This window comes from Oncorhynchus nerka, linkage group LG22, assembly GCF_034236695.1.
Source record: "Oncorhynchus nerka isolate Pitt River linkage group LG22, Oner_Uvic_2.0, whole genome shotgun sequence".
Lineage (NCBI taxonomy): Eukaryota > Metazoa > Chordata > Actinopteri > Salmoniformes > Salmonidae > Oncorhynchus > Oncorhynchus nerka.
This window is the reverse complement of record NC_088417.1, coordinates 13321805-13339461: the sequence shown is the minus strand read 5'-3', so window position 1 is coordinate 13339461 and position 17657 is coordinate 13321805. Positions and strand designations below refer to the sequence as shown.

The 17657-nt window shown below is 41.0% G+C and overlaps 2 protein-coding genes across 3 annotated transcripts; one reads left to right on the top strand and one right to left on the bottom strand.

The window, feature by feature from the left end:
- Positions 1-929: 929 nt before the first annotated feature.
- On the bottom strand, positions 930-10575 carry LOC115120145 (twisted gastrulation protein homolog 1-A-like). 2 transcript variants are annotated; one of them, XM_029649034.2, is made up of 5 exons: positions 10420-10575; positions 9627-9769; positions 6383-6482; positions 5347-5619; positions 930-3680 (listed from the first exon to the last, which is right to left on the bottom strand). In XM_029649034.2, exons 2-5 carry the CDS (start codon positions 9744-9746, stop codon positions 3499-3501), a joined length of 675 nt encoding a protein of 224 aa, XP_029504894.1. In that variant the 5' UTR covers positions 9747-9769; positions 10420-10575; the 3' UTR covers positions 930-3498. The 2 variants fall into 2 exon arrangements, with proteins under 2 accessions (XP_029504894.1, XP_029504895.1); XM_029649035.2 differs by having other exon boundaries at positions 10466-10569.
- Positions 10576-11254: 679 nt separating this feature from the next.
- LOC115120144 (gamma-soluble NSF attachment protein-like) lies at positions 11255-17442 on the top strand. Its single transcript, XM_029649033.2, has 12 exons — positions 11255-11465; positions 11828-11895; positions 12735-12819; positions 13070-13087; positions 13209-13239; positions 13463-13572; positions 13746-13812; positions 14603-14673; positions 14753-14831; positions 14916-14995; positions 15553-15682; positions 16484-17442. The coding sequence occupies exons 1-12, from the start codon at positions 11413-11415 to the stop codon at positions 16616-16618; spliced, it is 927 nt and encodes a 308-aa protein (XP_029504893.1). The 5' UTR covers positions 11255-11412; the 3' UTR covers positions 16619-17442.
- The last annotated feature ends 215 nt before the right edge of the window (positions 17443-17657 follow it).

Below are 17657 nucleotides of genomic sequence, written 5' to 3'. Positions count from 1 at the left end.
AATATTGACTCTTTGTATCAACTTCATGTATTTGTCAATAAAAGCCTTTTACACTTAGGAAATACTTGTAATTATACTTCAGTATTCCATAGTAACATCTGACAAAAATATCTAGACTCTGAAGCAGCAAGCTTTGAGGAAATTAATATTTGTCATTCTCAAAACTATTTGGCCACGACTGTACATACTTGTGTGTGTATATATAGTGTACATTTTGTTCTGAGATAGTTAACATGAGCTTTATTTATTTTTACATAAATGTTTCAAAATTAACAAACTACGTTAAGGGATGAAGATGACTTCATACAGCAAAACAAGATTTCCTAAGCCTGTGTTCACCGCAGACCTTATGTTCAGCGTTTTATCCAACAACGCCATTCATTTTCCCTTTAGGCTTTGTCCAAAAAAGCCCATTACTGTTACTCTCTCTTCCCTTTATCAAAGACTATTTGAACTAAACCGAACCCGAAATTCATGTCCTTCATAAGATCCATTCCTCCATGCTTTTACAGCCAACACAATAGCATCATTGTCCAACGCTGCAACAAGGATGTCTGCCTGCACGCAACCCCGATCGACTGCATTGCAGCAGGTTTGGCTGGCTTGCCATGTCAGGTGGACAGACTGTTCACGTGACCAGAGCCATCCTCCTGAGACAAAGGCTTCTTTGTGAGGCCTTGGATGTACCCGACAAGACCAGACACACAACACTTTTGTTGCCTGTCAGCTGGGCACAGCCCACTGGCTATGTGACCCAACATCATGCTCCTCACTTCTCCATGCCTCCTCTTCCTCTTCTAGCTACAGGGAAAGTGGGGCAAACTGATTGGGACACCTGGGTTGTGTGGCAAACCGGTTTAGAATGCCCTGGATGAAAAGAAACTATCAGGCATCTCTTGTGGGAATCAAATGCTCCTGTGGGGAAACTGTTTAGTGTAAACATGAGAAATGTTTAATTTATTACATTTTTACACAAAACATTATTTTACTGTTTGCCGTTTGGAATGAAGTGTTTTACATGTTTCTGTCACAATTCAAATAATATTATTGCTTTTACATGAACAATGTATCTACTTTACTTTCCTCACCTCATTTTCATTAGCGGTTATATGTGAATAGTTGCATTGGCTTAGAAATGAAAGCGTTTGTCTTTAGTACCTCACTGCTTCCATAAACCACATTGCTCCACTCCTGTGTCAAATAACCAACATTTTCTGTTTCACGAGACCCACTGGCTACACGACAACCCTATGAATAACTCGACAGATCAAGGAAATAAGCAGTGCGCGACAGTGAACCAGCACAAGAAAGCAAGGACACAAACCGATTGAATGTAGCACATACAACCTCTACAAGACCAATAAAGCTGCGCCAATATGTTGCAGTAATGTTTCTGCTGCTCTCTGCCAGCCTCTGTGGCCCTAATTGAAACCAAATGTTGCAGACCTTTAATAAGCATAGCTGAAGACATGAAGAACAAGGGATAAACACAGAGGGCTCGTGCAATAACAACCGGATTCCTCTGTGACACGACTTACAGTACACACCTCGGAGTGGAACACACTCTGGACTGAAACAGATCCCACCAGACTACCTTTCGACCAATCAACTGTTCCATTCCGGAGTGTGTATAGTAACAGTGTGGTATACAGTCAAACAACATACTTGTGCTAGAATGATAGAATGATAGAATGGTAGAATGATAGAATGGTAGAATGATAGAATGTTAGAATGTTGACGGTATGAAACAAATCATCTTAAATGCGCCTGTAAAATCAAACCTGTTGTCTGTGAAAGGCTGGCCATCAGTTTTGATTGAATATGGCAGTCGTTTAAAATAACATACACTAAATGGTCAGAAGTATGTGGACAACCCTTCAAATGAGTGGATCCAGCTATTTCATCCACACCCGTTGCTGACGTGTGTATAAAATCGAGCACACAGCCATGCAATCTCTATAGACAAATGTTGGCAGTAGAATGGCCTTACTGAAGAGCTCAGTGACCTTCAACGTGGCACTGTCATAGGATGCCACCTTTTCAACAAGTCAGTTTGTCAAATTTCTGACCTGCTAAAGCTGCCCCAGTCAACTGTAAGTGCTGTTATTATGAAGTGGAAACATATAGGAGCAACAACGGCTCAGTTGTGAAGTGGTAGGCCACACAAGCTCACAGAACGGGACCACTGAGTGCTGAAATGCGTAAAAATCGTCTGTCCTCGGTTACAACACTCACTACGGAGTTCTATTGCCTCTGGAAGCAACGCCAGTACAAGAACTGTTCGTCGGGAGCTTCATGAAATGGGTTTCCACGGCCGAGCAGCCGCACACGGGCCTAAGAATACCATGCTTAATGCCAAGCATCGGCTGGAGTGGTGTAAAGCTCTCAGCCATTGGACTCTGGAGCAGTGGAATTCTCTGGAGTGATGAATCACGCTTCACCATCTGGCAGTCCGACGGAGTAATCTGGGTTTGACGGATGCCATAAGAACGCTACCTGCCCCAATGCACAGTGCCAACTGTAAAGTTTAGTGGAGGAGGAATAATGGTCTGGGGCTGTTTTTCATGGTTCAGGCCGCTTAGTTCCAGTGAAGGGAAATCTTAACGCTACAGCATACAATGACATTCTAGACAATTCTTTGCTTCCAACTTTGTGGCAACAGTTTGGGAAAGGCCCTTTTCTGTTTCAGCATGACAATGCCCCCGTGCACAAAGAAAGGTCCATACATAAATGGTTTGTCAAGATCGTTGTGGAAGAACTTGACGGGCCTGTACAGAGCCCTTACCTTAACTCCATCGAACACCTTTGGGATGAATTGGAATGCCGACTGTGAGCCAGGCTAAATCGCCCAACATCAGTGCCAACCTCTCTAATGTTCTTGTGGCTGAATGGAAACAAGTCCCTGCAGCAATGTTCCAACATCTAGTGGAACGTTTTCCCAGAAGAGTAGAGGCTGTTATAGCAGCAAAGGGGGGGGGGACCATCTCCATATTAATGGCCATGATTTGGGAATGAGATGTTTGACGAGCAGGTGTCTATACTTTTGGCCATGTAGTGTATGTTATATAGCTAACAGTGATATAATAATTATACAAGCAGTATTTACTATGATTGTCCATTACAACAAAAATAAAATGCCATTTCACTAGAGATTAGATAACATTGATTGCTTGTCTTTACGCGGCTATAGATGTATATATAAAAAACAATTTGTCATAGTGACTCTTTCAGCATTAACTATATGAGAATATAAAACAATCAATATATATTTATTCTCTGCTAGAGAACCTATATAAGATATAAAAACAAATTCAAGAGTGAAAAATAATTTGTAAGGGCTAATATTTTACATCACAATATGGAAACATTTTACAAAAGGCTGAGGCACAAGTCATCTTCCTCGGTCAACCTCATCAGCCCATCTGCATATTGCAGACAGTGCCCCCTTGTGGCATTTTGAGCACAGTACCCTAACGTGGCAAGTCCCATTGGCTTTCATTAGAACAGGCAGTTCATGCACTTGACGGCTTTGCTGCCGTAGTCGAGGCACTCTGGGCCGATGCATTCACAGCAGGCGTTATGGAACCAGCGGTACTTGGAGCCGCCCATGGACTCGCAGTACTGCTTGCACTGGCGGATGGACACGCAGTCATCAAAGTACACCACAGTGCACATGTTATCTGTGGAGGGGGGAAGACATGGAGAAATAAGCCTTTGAATACAACAGGCAAATATTAGCAATAACATGCTTCAGCAATATATTGTAGTCTTCACTTAACTTTTATGACAATACTCTGAAGCACAAAAGAAGCAAAGTCCTGTTAGTCCACCTCTATGTATCGTATCAAATTTATTTAAATGTATATATATATATAGATCTTTTTTTTATCACAAAATGAAAGTCCACCTCCTCCATGTGACCTTCCATAGTTTGAACTATTGTGCCACAAGTATGTGTTAGCCAGCTGAGCTAAAGCCTAGTAGAGCCTAACCTCTTGATAGACACGCATCATCCATACTATGCTATAAAGGGCTGCATGCATATGGCTTGGTTTAAGCCCATGTGTTCATCTCTGCCGCCCCACACTCATCCCACCTCATAAGGTTGAGGGCATCCCCCACTGCTGGAGGCCTGACTAATGAGCGTGTTTTCCCAAAGGGAAAACAGATCTGGGTCACAGGTTCACAGAGCGGATACGTAAGGAGCTCGCTCACCCCCCCGCCACAGATTCCTAGTCAATTAGAATCACTAGGACCAGAGGCTGAGGAGAGGACAACTGGAGCGGATGCACATGAAAGTTCACTAGGCCAGCAGCAATATACTCAATCATTTACAGGGCTGCTTGGTTTTCAAATAGCGGCCTGCTAAAACCATCAAACGAAAGCCAAGGCCCTGAGATCTCATAAGCTTTTATGGAGGGGTCGAGCCACAGAGCTCAGTTCAAAGCAGCCTTAGCCATGAGTTCATTATAGCTTAGCCCTCCCCTCCTAAAATAATATGGTCCCTGCCAGGGGGATGAGTTAGGGAACTCACGGGGGTTCCCTAAAATAGTGTATTGGATCAAAGTCCATATATTTAGAATTTATGGTTTGCCCAATCTGCCCAGGTTAATACCCCTAAAGCCAATTGGGCTGTCCTGATTTGTTATGGGACACACACACACACACACACTACCAGTCAAAGGTTTAGACACACCTACTCATTCAAGGGTTTTTATTTTGACTGTTTTCTACATTGTAGAATAATAGTGAAGACATCAAAACCAGGAAATAACACATATGGAATCATGTAGTAACCAAAAAAGTGTTAAACAAATCAATATATGTTTTAAATTCTTTAAAAGTAGCCACCCTTTGCCCTGACAGCTTTGCACACACTTGGCACTAGCCTTTTAAAATGATAAACGTGGATTAGCTAACACAACGTGCCATTGGAACACAGTAGTGATGGTTGCTGATAAGGGGCCTCTGTACGCCTATGTAGATATTCCATAAAAAAGCAGCCGTTTCCAGCTACAATAGTCATAACATTAACAATGTCTACACTGTATTTCAGATCAATTTGATGTTATTTTAATGGACAGAAAATGGACAAAGTGTGCTTTTCTTTCAAAAACAAGGACATTTCTAAGTGACCCAAACTTTTGAACAGAAGTGTATATATAAATAAAATAGTATACTGAAATGTGGAATCTTCAGTCTGTTTTTCTGGTGAACTGAGTTTAATACTCTGATAACAGGCACCTGCACAAGACTGTATGATGTGTCTATGTTTTATTCTCTTATTAAATGAGTACACAGCAGCTATTAGCATCCCCATAATTCAACCCCCTCACCCCTCCCTACCTTCAGTACTTTGGGTGTTATCGTAGCTGGCGTGGATACTGTTCCCAGGCAGGGAGACATTTTGGTGCTGGTCCTCGATGGTCTCCAGGAAAGACACCAGGTTCTCGTGGTAAGATAGTTCCTCGGCCACGGGGAAGGACACCACCATCATGTTGATGGGCGCTTCGCCCTCGGTGAGGGCGCGGAACAGTGAGGGGATGGGTCGGTAGAGTTCCTCCACCGTGCTTTTGGAGGTAGCTGGAGTGTCACTGTAGTTCCTAGGGTTACACATCCCTGTGAGGGGAGACAAGAAGCAAGATAGTAAATATTGAAATAAATCAAATATGACAATAAATGACTGATAATCAGTAAACCACTATTCTTCTCGTTCAAATGACCTTGACTAACATGTACCCCAGCACACTGACTCATTACCCCCTGTTTATCCTCATTATTGTTATTTTATTGTGTTACTTTTTACATTTATTTATTTTTTACTTTAGTTTATTTAGTCAATATTTTCTTAACTCTATTTTCTTAAAACTGTATTTTGGTTAAGGGCTTGTAAAGTAAGCATTCCACGGTAAGGTCTACCTGTTGCATTCGGCGCATGTGACAAATAATATGTGATTTGATACTCAGCATTCACTGTCTGATGGATGCAATATCTTCAACAACCATTGAATAAAGGACATAGACATGGAAGGACTTGAAGCAAATGATGATGCAAAAATCAAATACCCATCCTCATTAACCTCATCCATTCTGACACCTCATTAACCTCATCCATTCTGACACCTCATTAACCTCATCCATTCTGACACCTCATTAACCTCATCCATTCTGACACCTCATTAACCTCATCCATTCTGACACCTCATTAACCTCATCCATTCTGACACCTCATTAACCTCATCCATTCTGACACCTCATTAACCTCATCCATTCTGACACCTCATTAACCTCATCCATTCTGACACCTCATTAACCTCATCCATTCTGACACCGGTTCTTGTTTCCAATATGCTCACAACTGCACCTAGTCCGTTGCACCTACCCACACAGTCGCAGCACTCCTCCCACAGTGTGCCAAGACAGAGCATACACTCTTTACAGCACGAGCAGTTCCCATCCGAGGGCCTGCACTGACACAGCTCCTGTACATCACAAAACACACAGTCAGGACTGATAGGAGAGACATTCTGCAACAATCTGGTATAATCCTTCTATCATGTTGTGCACAGGTGTGTTAATAACACTCAGACAATGCAGTAGCCTCAGTCAGGCTTCAGTCGTAACATGAGGAGAGCAAAAACAACATAAGAGAGTTTATTTATCTTGGTGTGTATCGAGCACATCATAGTTGATACAACGCCAAGAAAATAAACCATATAATATCCTGTCCCTATTTAGAAATCACTAAGGAGAGGATTTGTGTGTGCGCGAGCGGTGACTGTGTGTGTGTGTGTGTGTGTGTGTGTGTTTGTTTTACTGCGTATGCTTGAGGTTTCCACCGGAGTGAGTGGGCCGACCTCAAGTTGCCTGTTCTGTGACTCCTCCAGTGCAGAGCGGTTGAAAGGGAGAACAGAGGTTAAATTCCAGATGTGCAAAAGGATGGCGCTAACTGAGCCCACAGTCAAGTGTGGTTGTGGCAGCACCTTGCCTGACAACTCAAACTGAATTCTACCGCTGCTCTTAGTCCACTACATACTTCAAACTGAGACCACCATAAATGACTTCAGTGATGGCAATGTCAAAATGAGGGGTGTTGTACAAAACTATTCAGAGTATCAAAGCCAATAAAAACGCTGCTTTACCCACGTGTGTTCTGGCTATGGACCAATCGGAACGGTTAGAATGTGTTTGCGTTCTATAAATCATCAGGGAGGTACGCCAGACTCATTGTGGAGAAGAAACTAAAGTATGTGAAGTAGCGTTTGGCTGGCGCAAGGGAGTTTGGGTAGCCAGCCAAAGACCAATGCCCAGGGAAGGTACACATATATACAGTACCAGTCAAAAGTTTGGACACACCTACTCATTCAAGGCTTTTTCTTAATTTTTTACTATTTTCTACATTGTATAATAACAGTGAAGACATCAAAACTATGAAATAACTCATATGAAATCATGTAGTAACCAAAAGTGTTGAAGAATCTCAAATATATTTGAGATTATTCAAAGTAGCCACCCTTTGCCTTGATGACAGATTTGCACACGCTTGGCATTCTCTCAACCAGCTTCATGAGGTAGTCACCTGGAATGCATTTAAATTAACAGGTGTGCCTTGTTAATTTGTGGAATTTAAATGTCTTCTTAATGCATTTCAGCCAATCAATCAGTTGTGTTGTGACAAGGTAGGAGTGGTATACAGAAGATGGCCCTATTTGGTAAAATACCATATTATGGCAGCTCAAATAAGCAAAGAGAAACGACAGTCCATCATTACTTGAATCTCAGTCAACATTTCAAGAACTTTGAACGTTTCTTCAAGTGCAGTTGCAAAACCATCAAGCTCCATGATGAAACTGGCTCTCATGAGGACTGCCACAGGAAAGGAAGACCCAGAGTTACCTCTGCTGCAGAGGATAAGTTCATTAGAGTTACCAGCCCCAGAAATCGGCAGTTAACTGCACCTCACAGAGTTTAAGTAACAGACACATCTCAACATCAACTGTTCAGAGGAAACTGTGTGAATCAGGCCTTCATGGTCGAATTGCTGCAAAGAAACCACTACTATAGGACACCAATAATAAGAAGAGACTTGCTTGGGCCAAGAAACACGAGCAATGGACATTAGACCGGTGGAAATCTGTCCTTTGGTCTGATGAGTCCAAATTTGAGATTTTTGGTTCCAACTGCCGTGTCTTTGTGAGACGCAGAGTAAATGAACAGATGATCTCCGCATGTGTAGTTCCCACCGTGAAGCATGGAGGAGGAGATGTGATCGTGCTTTGCTGGTGACACTGTCATTTACATTTACATTTACATTTAAGTCATTTAGCAGACGCTTTTATCCAGAGCGACTTACAAATTGGTGCGTTCACCTTAAGACATCCAGTGGAACAGCCACTTTACAATAGTGCATCTAAATCTAGTAAGGGGGGGTGAGAAGGATTACTTTATCCTATCCTAGGTATTCCTGAAAGAGGTGGCGTTTCAGGTGTCTCCGGAAGGTGGTGATTGACTCCGCTGTCCTGGCGTCGTGACTGTCAGTGATGTATTTAGAATTCAAGGCACACTTAACCAGCATGGCAACCACAGCATTCTGCAGCGATAGCGCCATCCCATCTGGTTGCACCTAGTGGGACTATCATTTGTTTGTCAACAGGACAATGACCCATCACACCTCCAGGCTGTGTACGGGCTATTTGAGTAAGAAGAAGAGTGATGGAGAGCTGCATCAGATGACCTGGTCTCCACAATCACCCGACCTCATCCCAATTGAGATGGTTTGGGATGAGTTGGACAGCAGAGTGAAGGAAAAGCAGCCAACAAGTGCTCAGCATATGTGGGAACTCCTTCAAGACTGTTGGAAAAGCATTCCATGTGACTACCTCATGAAGCTGGTTGAGAGAAAGCAAAGCTATCATCAAGGCAAAGGGTGGCTACTGTGAAGAATCTCAAATATAACATATATTTTGATTTGTTTAACACTTTTTTGGTTACTACATGTGTTATTTCATAGTTTTGATGTCTCCACTATTATTCTACAATGTAGAAAATAGTCAAAAAGAAAAACCTTTGAATGAGTAGGTGTGTTCAAACTTTTGACTGGTTCTGTATCTCCATTGGCTATCTCATGTACAGCCAAGGTAGACTAGGCTAAATCCTTTGAGGACACTGTGCAGCTGTAAATTGAAAACCTTCACTTCATTGTAGCCCTGCCAACTCAGCAAGTTCTCTTTTCTTTTTTTGTATCTCCCCTCTCTGTTAGTTGAGGGATCCCAGCAACTGTCATGGTTTAATGTGCTTTTCCAGTACAAAGAGAATACTGTGATCACAGCAGAGAATTCAGGTTAATGTAAAATGACTTCAGACATACACAGGAAATGCATAGTGGGAGGTTAATCACATTTTAGATTAACACCAAGGAGTAAAATGTTGGCATAATATTGTATGGTAGTCGAACTTTACTCTGAAAAGACAACAATCCCTTATAGAATTTGCATAGAGTTATCTCAACGTCAACGTTATTAGTGAGTGAACCTAATGCCTTTCGGAAACGTCACACTAAGCGCCTAGCCTTCTTAATTGAGTGATGCCTTTCCAAAAACGTTATGCTAAGAGTTTAGCCTTCTTACCTGAATGAGACATTTGCTGACATCACTGGCACAGAGAGCCTTGTTGCAGGCTGTGGTCATGGAAAGTCCCGAGAGAAGGAAAATAAGTGCAGTGGATAGTAAGATTTGAGTAGACTTCATTCCGACACGCACGAAACAGTAACCTGAACCGACAAAACAGAGACAGACAATAACTTAGAATGTACCCCTTATTCAATGAGGTAACACAAGACGTCATACGGGCACAAACATACTAATAAAATACAGGAAAAGTCGTGTCAAGGAACCATCCCTTTGATTCAATTGTTATGGTAAATTACCCGCTTGCTTCAAAGGAGCATCATTCCTTTTCTACACAAACCCAAAGTCATCAAACCCATTGCAATGCAAAAAGACATTGGTTTCTCGCTTGCTGGCAACTCAATTATAATAAAGTTTGCTGCGCACTGTCATTAAAACATCTGAATACGTTTCAAATACATGTTCAAACGTTATATACCTATTACGGTAGTCTAATTCAATAATAGCATGTTTATCATTCCAGTAGTGCAACACTAAGACTTCAGGGTTACATAAGGAAGGAATGTTACATTTTATCCTAAAATTAAACCCTTTGGATACATTGTATGAAAAGTCTGACACGTTTCAGGCTGCGTTTATGGACGAGCCTCGTGTTTTGGAGAGGCAAATACGCTACCCAAAGCTATAAACACCTTTTCTCAACATGAACTAACTAGGAAGAAAGAAGGATGGACTTTTTTGTCTTGGTAAAGAACCCACACCAAGAAACCGTAGAAGTAGTAAATAAACTTACCTTGCCCAAATAGTCGATTCTTGCTCCAGAGGTGAACGTTTCTTACCTTTGTTTACCTCTACTTTTCCGAATTAAAGCATGTTCTTCTGTTCTGATGGCGTGACTCTCCCCTCTGGCTAAACAAAGCAGACAGTGGTAGGCAAGCGCCTTAAAGAAACAGTTACCATTTCAGGCTGCAGGCACAGTAGCCCCGCAGCTCAGGTGAACCCGAGCCAAGACAACTATGTCTGCTGGCATCATATCATATGCCATTTTTACTTGTTGTGTGTTGATCTGATTTGTTTAGCTATATTCCCCACTGTACATATTTATTAGATTGTTACTTAGTAAATAGTAGCAACCCTTTTGAAAGATAATTCTGATCAATTCACTGATCACATTCACTGATAATGATAGCCAGAAGAGGACTGGGCATCACTCTGAGCCTTGTTCCTTTCTAGGTTGCTTTCTACCTGGCCAGTGTGTTTCTGCCTCTGCATTGCTTGCTTTGGGCTTGGTATCTGTTAAGAACTTTGCAACTGCTGATGTAAAAAGGGCTTTATAAAATAAATGTAATGACCAATAATATTATTAATTATGTAGGCTATATTTTAAAAAGTCATCGTTTACACTATTGAGAAATTAAATTGCAAATTGTAAGGCTAGACTATGAATGAATAAATTAATAACTGGATATTTCATAATGCATTGCGAATAGTGATGAACGAAGACTAGGTTACTTTGGTTTACTTTATGGCATGCAATGAAAATAACCTACTTGTTACATTGTTGCCCCTTTTGTACGCAGTAGCTGCAACACTTTGTCGCGATGTATCGTTATATAAAGAAAAGGCAACTCACGGGATTCCGTAGTCAAACCCCGATGACGAAAGAGTCTCCTGAAACCAGTAACGCTAGCATCCAGAGCTAGCTACAGCAACTTCTCACTATATTTTAGTCAGTAGTATGTTTAATACTCATCGTTGAATTACATTGTTAGCTAGTTTGGACCAGATGGCTGCGAAAATCAACGAGGCGCACGACCACATTGCCAAGGCTGAAAAATAGTAAGGAAATCGTGCTAGCTAACGTTAGCCAAATTAGCTGTATTGCTTTTGAGCATTTTATTTCAGTAGGTAGCCAGTTCCATAGTATTAACTATGTCTATATTGTAAATATACCTATTTACAGGAAATAGGATATTCTATTTCTAGTTAAGCATATGCTATTTATCTAGCCACTCTATACAGGATTGGAAGCCAGTTGAGCTGGCTGGCTAACGTTAGCCTCTTCCTGCGCTGCAGTTATTCCTGACAGTATCACTGCATAAATAATAGCACGTCCACATCTGTATTAAACCCTATGTTAAATCCAAATAGACAACCCTGGTGTTATGTTTTCACTGAATATAATGCCTTTCCCCCCAAAGTTTAAGGACCAGTTTCATGAAATGGAAGCCTGACTATGACAGTGCTGCATCAGAGTACTCAAAAGCAGGTATTGTATTAAAGGCTATTTATTACATTATTCAATACACCTGAAAACATGTTCCCTTCGACAACGACTGGTGAGCACTAGCCAAGTAAAACTACGTTTAAAAAAACCTTTATTTTATGTTCCACTCAACTCTGTTGATGTGATGTACATCATGGAGTTTAGTTTTACTTGGCTAGTTGGGCAATAATACACTGTCAGTATTATGATGCTAGATTGCACTTAATGTTGCTCAAGTTGTCCAATGACATAGCTATTTATTATAAACTGGGTGGTTTGAGCACTGAATGCTGATTGGCTGACAGCCATGGTATATCAGCGGTATACCACAGGTATGACTAAACATTTCTTTTTACAGCTCTAATTAAGTTGGAAACCAGTTTATAATAGCAATAAGGCACCTCAGGGGTTTGTGATACATGGCTAATATTAGGGGTGCAACTTTGGTTTTAGAAGTGGGGGGGACATTATTATTATTATTATTATAAAACATTTTTACCCAGTCGGATAAACACTGCAAATAGCCTACCTGACCACTCGGAGGCGTCCACATGGTCCTAAAGAACCCCTTTGCTTCGTTTTGTATCACATTCCAATGATAAAACTGTGTGTGTGTGTGGGGGGGGGGGGGGGGGGTAAAAGATGCAATTTCAGAATGTGTGGGGGACATGTTGCGCCCCTGGCTAATATACCACAGCTAAGGGCTGTGTCCAGGCACTCTGCGTTGTGTCGAACATAAGAACAGCCCATAGCTGTGGTATATTGGCCATATACCACACCCCCTCTGGCATTATTTCTTAATTATAAATGCATAATGAAGCATTCCCTCCTCCATCTTCCAGCTGTTGCCTTTAAAAATGCCAAGATGCTTGAAGAAGCGAAGGAGGCATACCTGCAAGAGGCAGAAGCCCATACCAACAACAAAACGTATCCTTTCAATGCTCACTTCCTATAGCGGGCTAGGCTTATCACACAATTTTAACAACCATGAATGCTTTTGCAGTAGTCTTGGAAATCGCAGACCTAGGGCATTGTTAATGTGGGTCTGCCTAGGGAGACTGCTTTCACAGGGTTGTTTGACAGTTAATGTAGGGATTTTATATGCTACATTTGAACAACATTGACTACAAATCTCATATAAACATCAATGTTTTCTTCAACTTAACTAAATGTTCAGACTATTCCATGCTGCCAAGTGAGTATGAAAGATATGTCTCATGTAGTGCTATTCATAGAGTCCAGATGATGTACAATAGACACTGGTTGGTCTACTTTTGTCTGTATTGGATGTTGCTAAGGAGACATTTCTGTTGCAGAGCACTTGAAGCAGCTGGTATGATGCTTAAGGTTAGTGTTAATGTGATAAACAGTATCTACACTCATACATTGTTATCAGACGTCGGATCAAATTTGCTGTTATTTTTTATTCCATAGTTTTAACTCTTTTGTTGCCCATTTCAGGATTAAAGCCATTGTTGTTAGTCAGACATTTGACACACAACTACTGTTTTAGTTTTACTATTAACTACTTACTGAAGCTAATCATTGACAGACATGTGTTTCTCTCCAGGACATGCAGAGGATACCAGAGGCTATCCAGTACATTGAGAGAGCAAGCATGATGTATGTAGAGAACGGCACACCAGACACTGCAGCCTTGGCCCTCGACAGAGCTGGAAAGTACGTAGCCAATATTGATCATCATAGATGGGCTCTAGAAAGTAATTCCCTGTCATCATTGGCATGTCACTAAACGTATTGATGATGCTGATACTTGTTTTTAGTCCTTGTTTTGATGCTCTTTTTTGTCTTTCTTTTTTAAGTTAAAAGGCGTACCTTTCTTTTTTTTGTAGGCTAATCGAATCACAGGATCTAGCAAAAGCAGTGGATCTGTACCAGAAAGCTGCATCAGTGTTTGAGGTACAGCTATATGAGTTCAATATTTGATACTACGGAAGACCAGAAATCATTGTGTTGCTTCCATGCCACTTCCTCGGTTCAGGGTCACATTTGTAGGGATCTCACTTATTGCATGGCACTTATTGCATGGCACTTATTGCATGGCACTTATTGCATGGCACTTATTGCATGGCACTTATTGCATGGCACTTATTGCATGGCACTTATTGCATGGCACTTATTGCATGGCACTTATTACATGGCACTTATTACATGGCACTTATTGCATGGCACTTATTGCATGGCACTTATTGCATGGCACTTATTGCATGGCACTTATTGCATGGCACTTATTGCATGGCACTTATTGCATGGCACTTATTGCATGGCACTTATTGCATGGCACTTATTGCATGGCACTTATTGCATGGCACTTATTGCATGGCACTTATTGCATGGCACTTATTGCATGGCACTTATTACATGGCACTTATTGCATGGCACTTATTGCATGGCACTTATTACATGGCACTTATTACATGGCACTTATTACATGGCACTTATTACATGGCACTTATTGCATGGCACTTATTGCATGGCACTTATTACATGGCACTTATTACATGGCACTTATTGCATGGCACTTATTGCATGGCACTTATTGCATGGCACTTATTACATGGCACTTATTACATGGCACTTATTAACACAGTCCTATTTTATATTGAATACATTATAATGTTGTGACGGTAATGCAATGTGATCAAATCAATTGAAGCAGTATTGATATGGTGAATGCATATTTCTGCAGAACGAGGACCGTCTACGTCAAGCTGTGGAGATGCTGGGGAAATCATCAAGACTGCTCGTCAGGCAACACAAGTAAATTCTCACTTGCTTGACAGATTTTTCTACCGGTCCTACTCATTCCCTACCCGCTAACTGTGTTTTTGTCCGTCAGGCTTGATGAAGCAGCAGTGTCGATTCAGAAGGAGAAGAACATGTATAAAGAAATAGAGAATTACCCAACGTGTTTTAAGGTGCGTTTTACTTATTTAACCTGATTAAGAAAATTGACTGTGTGTTGAAACCAAATTGTTGCCTGTGTATTTGCTTATCTCCAGAAAACCAGTGCCCAAGTGCTAGTCCACCTACACAGAAATGACTTCGTAGCTGCAGATAAATGTGTTCGAGAGAGTTACAGGTATTGACTTCACTTTAAAAAAAAAAAATTTTTTTACCTTCTATTTAACTAGGCAAGTCAGTTAAGAACAAATTCTTATTTACAATGACGGGCTACCCCGGACGACGCTAGACCAATTGTGCGCCGGATATGATACAGCCTGGATTCGAACCAGGAACTGTAGTGACACCTCTTGCACTGAGATGCAGTGCCTTAGACCGCTGCGCCACTCGGGAGCTATAATTTCAAATTAAGCAATAAGGCCAATATACCACAGCTAAGGGCTATTATTACAAATGACAAAAGGTGGAGTGCCTGGATACAGCCCTTAGCCGTGGTATATTGGTCATATACCACAAACCCCTGAGGTGCCTTATTGCGATCATAAACTGGTTACCAATGTAATTAGAGCAGTAAAAATACATGTTTTGTCATAGTTACATGTTATACGGTCTGATATACCATGGCTGTCAGCCAATTAGCATTCAGGGCTCAAACCACCCAGTTTATAATTAAAGCTAAATAGGAAAGTAATTTATGACTTATGTTTGACTAACTATTCTAACCATTACTCCTAGTCTGCCGGGCTTCAGTGGGAGCGAGGACTGTATTGCCTTGGAGCAACTCTTGCAGGGCTATGACGAACAGGATGAGGACCAAGTGCACCGCGTCTGTAACTCGCCCTTATTCAAGTATATGGACAATGATGTGAGTGTGGTGCCTAGAGCCTACTATGTAACCAATGTTTATTTCAAAGCATGTCATCACAACGTTTGAGTGTCTACTTTTAAAATTGGTGTTCAGGGGTGTATTTAGTAGTCGGATTCCGTTGAAAAACATTTAGTCTGTTACAAAATGTTTCAAACAAAAAACGTTTACTCTAGGAAGAAAATGCAATGAGAGGGACCTTCTTGAATATGTCGAATAGAAACACTTGTTTTTGTTGCAAAACATTTTCCTTTGGACTAAACAGTTTCCATTGCAAAACGTTTTGCAGCAGAATCCGATTAATGAATACACCCCTCTTTACTGTCTCCTTTGATCACGTTTAAGGACTTTAAAAGGTATGGAATCATGAGCTGTCCTTTCTATATGAAACCTCTCTCCTAGCCACCCCATATATGTATTTCCAGGCTAGGCTGATTAATACAAAGTCAGAGAAGTAGTTTATTAATACACAATAGCAGTCCAACTGCTTTTTAAAATGTTATTTTTTTTTACCTGCGTCACCCCTCTAGACCCTGCTTGCTTGTTGTTTTTGTATGATTTATCTTTTCAATTATCATAATATTTGTGAAAAACCTCTCCTGATCTATTTCTGAAAGATACACACACCTGATTCAAACCAACCAAGGGTTTTCTGATTCGTTAATTAGTTGAATCAGCAAAAACATGGAACTGGCTGGGTGGGTACTCAAAGAGAGATTTGGAATACACTCTTCTGAGAAACATATACTATAGAGACCACTAACTTGCTTTAACCTGAACAAAGTGCCTATGGTCTTGCAGTATGCCAAGTTGTCCGTCAGCCTGAGGGTTCCAGGGGGTGGTAAGAAGAAGAAGGCGCCAGCTGCCGACGCTGCGGAAGGAGGAGCGGGTGCCGGAGAGGCTGACGAGGATGAGTATGCCGGTGGGCTATGTTAGCCACAGAACCTGGACTTCCTGTCTGGACCAGAACACTTCCTGTTGCCTGTTAGGAGGGGAGTTTGAATCTTCCACAACCTGTCCTCTCATTCTGAGCATGTCAGGGAGCATGTCTGCCTTTACTCTCCCATCTCCAGAATCCAAGCAGCAGCTGCAGGCACTCGGACCGTCAAGCATAACGAGTTATGCTCAGAACAGTAACATAAGCATGGTAACATCGGTGTGGAAAATAATCACATACTACTCAATGATTGAATATATATTATTTGTCCCTTTTTGGGTTTACTGTGATTGTAAAATATTGTTTATTTTGCTGCATTTATTGTGATATAAAATATTATATTGCTTTTGTTGTATTTGCCTCAGTGGATTGATCAGTGATGTTTTTTTAAATCTACAACCGTATGCAACAAGATACACAGTGTGAAAATGTAACTTACAATCTAAAAATGCTGTGCCTCAATGATTGATGTGTAAAGGGGGGGGGGGGTGAATCCATTTCTATAGTATAAAGTGTTACAGCTATTTCAGTTGCTATTGTCTGTGTGAAGGCTACACTCATATATGGAATCAAATGAATGCTGAGAAAATAATATAGTGGGTAATTTTAGTATAAAGTGATTTATTTTGTTTCGTCAGGATTTCAGAATGCCTTTCCACAGTTTTCATATGGCTATGCTTTTTAACCAACTGAAAGATAGAAATGATGATTCCTGTTTACAACTAATCTTAAAATGTGTGTCAAGTATTGTGGAGCATGCCGGCTGGATGTTTGTGGCCCTCTTGTGTTTTTACTGAATAAAATGGCAGCAACATTCTCAACATTCAGCTTTCAAACATGTGCTTTATGTTCAGGTCGCTGAACCACAATAACACCACAAACTGGATTCCTTACACTATGGAGGTGCACAGACATTATGTATCTTCTTTCTCATGACAAGAAAACAATCTATTCACTTACACCTTGTATTGCATGGATTTCATCACATTTTGGTTGACCATGTGAACTTAACACTAACAATGTAAAAAAAAAAAAGGG